The 221-nt window shown below is 61.1% G+C and overlaps 1 protein-coding gene across 1 annotated transcript in view; it reads left to right on the top strand.

Moving 5' to 3' along the window:
- EMH_0019740 (uncharacterized protein) overlaps positions 1-221 on the top strand; it is a gene marked incomplete at both ends in the record, with an annotated part of 6,085 nt that overhangs the window by 841 nt on the left and 5,023 nt on the right. The window contains one exon of the mRNA XM_013501425.1: positions 3-208. Within this exon, the coding sequence (XP_013356879.1) occupies positions 3-208 (206 nt within the window). The remainder of the gene's footprint in view (positions 1-2; positions 209-221) is intronic.

Here is a 221-nt window from a genome sequence, read left to right as displayed (position 1 = left end):
TGTCTTCCCTTCATGTTTACCTCTGCGCACACACCACCCAGCAGCTGCAGCAGCAGCAACAGCAACAGCAACAGCAACAGCAGCAGCAGCAGCAGCGGGAGCTGGCAGCTTGTTGCTGCTGCTGCGTCGGCAGCAGCACATCTGCTCAGGCAGAAACACCTCCGGGGCCCCCCTCGCAGCAGCAGCAGACAAACACGCAATGGCACAGGTTCCTGGGTTGC

The sequence above is a fragment of the Eimeria mitis genome, genomic scaffold, assembly GCF_000499745.2.
Source record: "Eimeria mitis Houghton genomic scaffold, Emh_scaff687, whole genome shotgun sequence".
NCBI classification, from domain to species: Eukaryota; Apicomplexa; class Conoidasida; order Eucoccidiorida; family Eimeriidae; genus Eimeria; species Eimeria mitis.
This window is presented reverse-complemented; position numbering and strand designations above follow the sequence as displayed.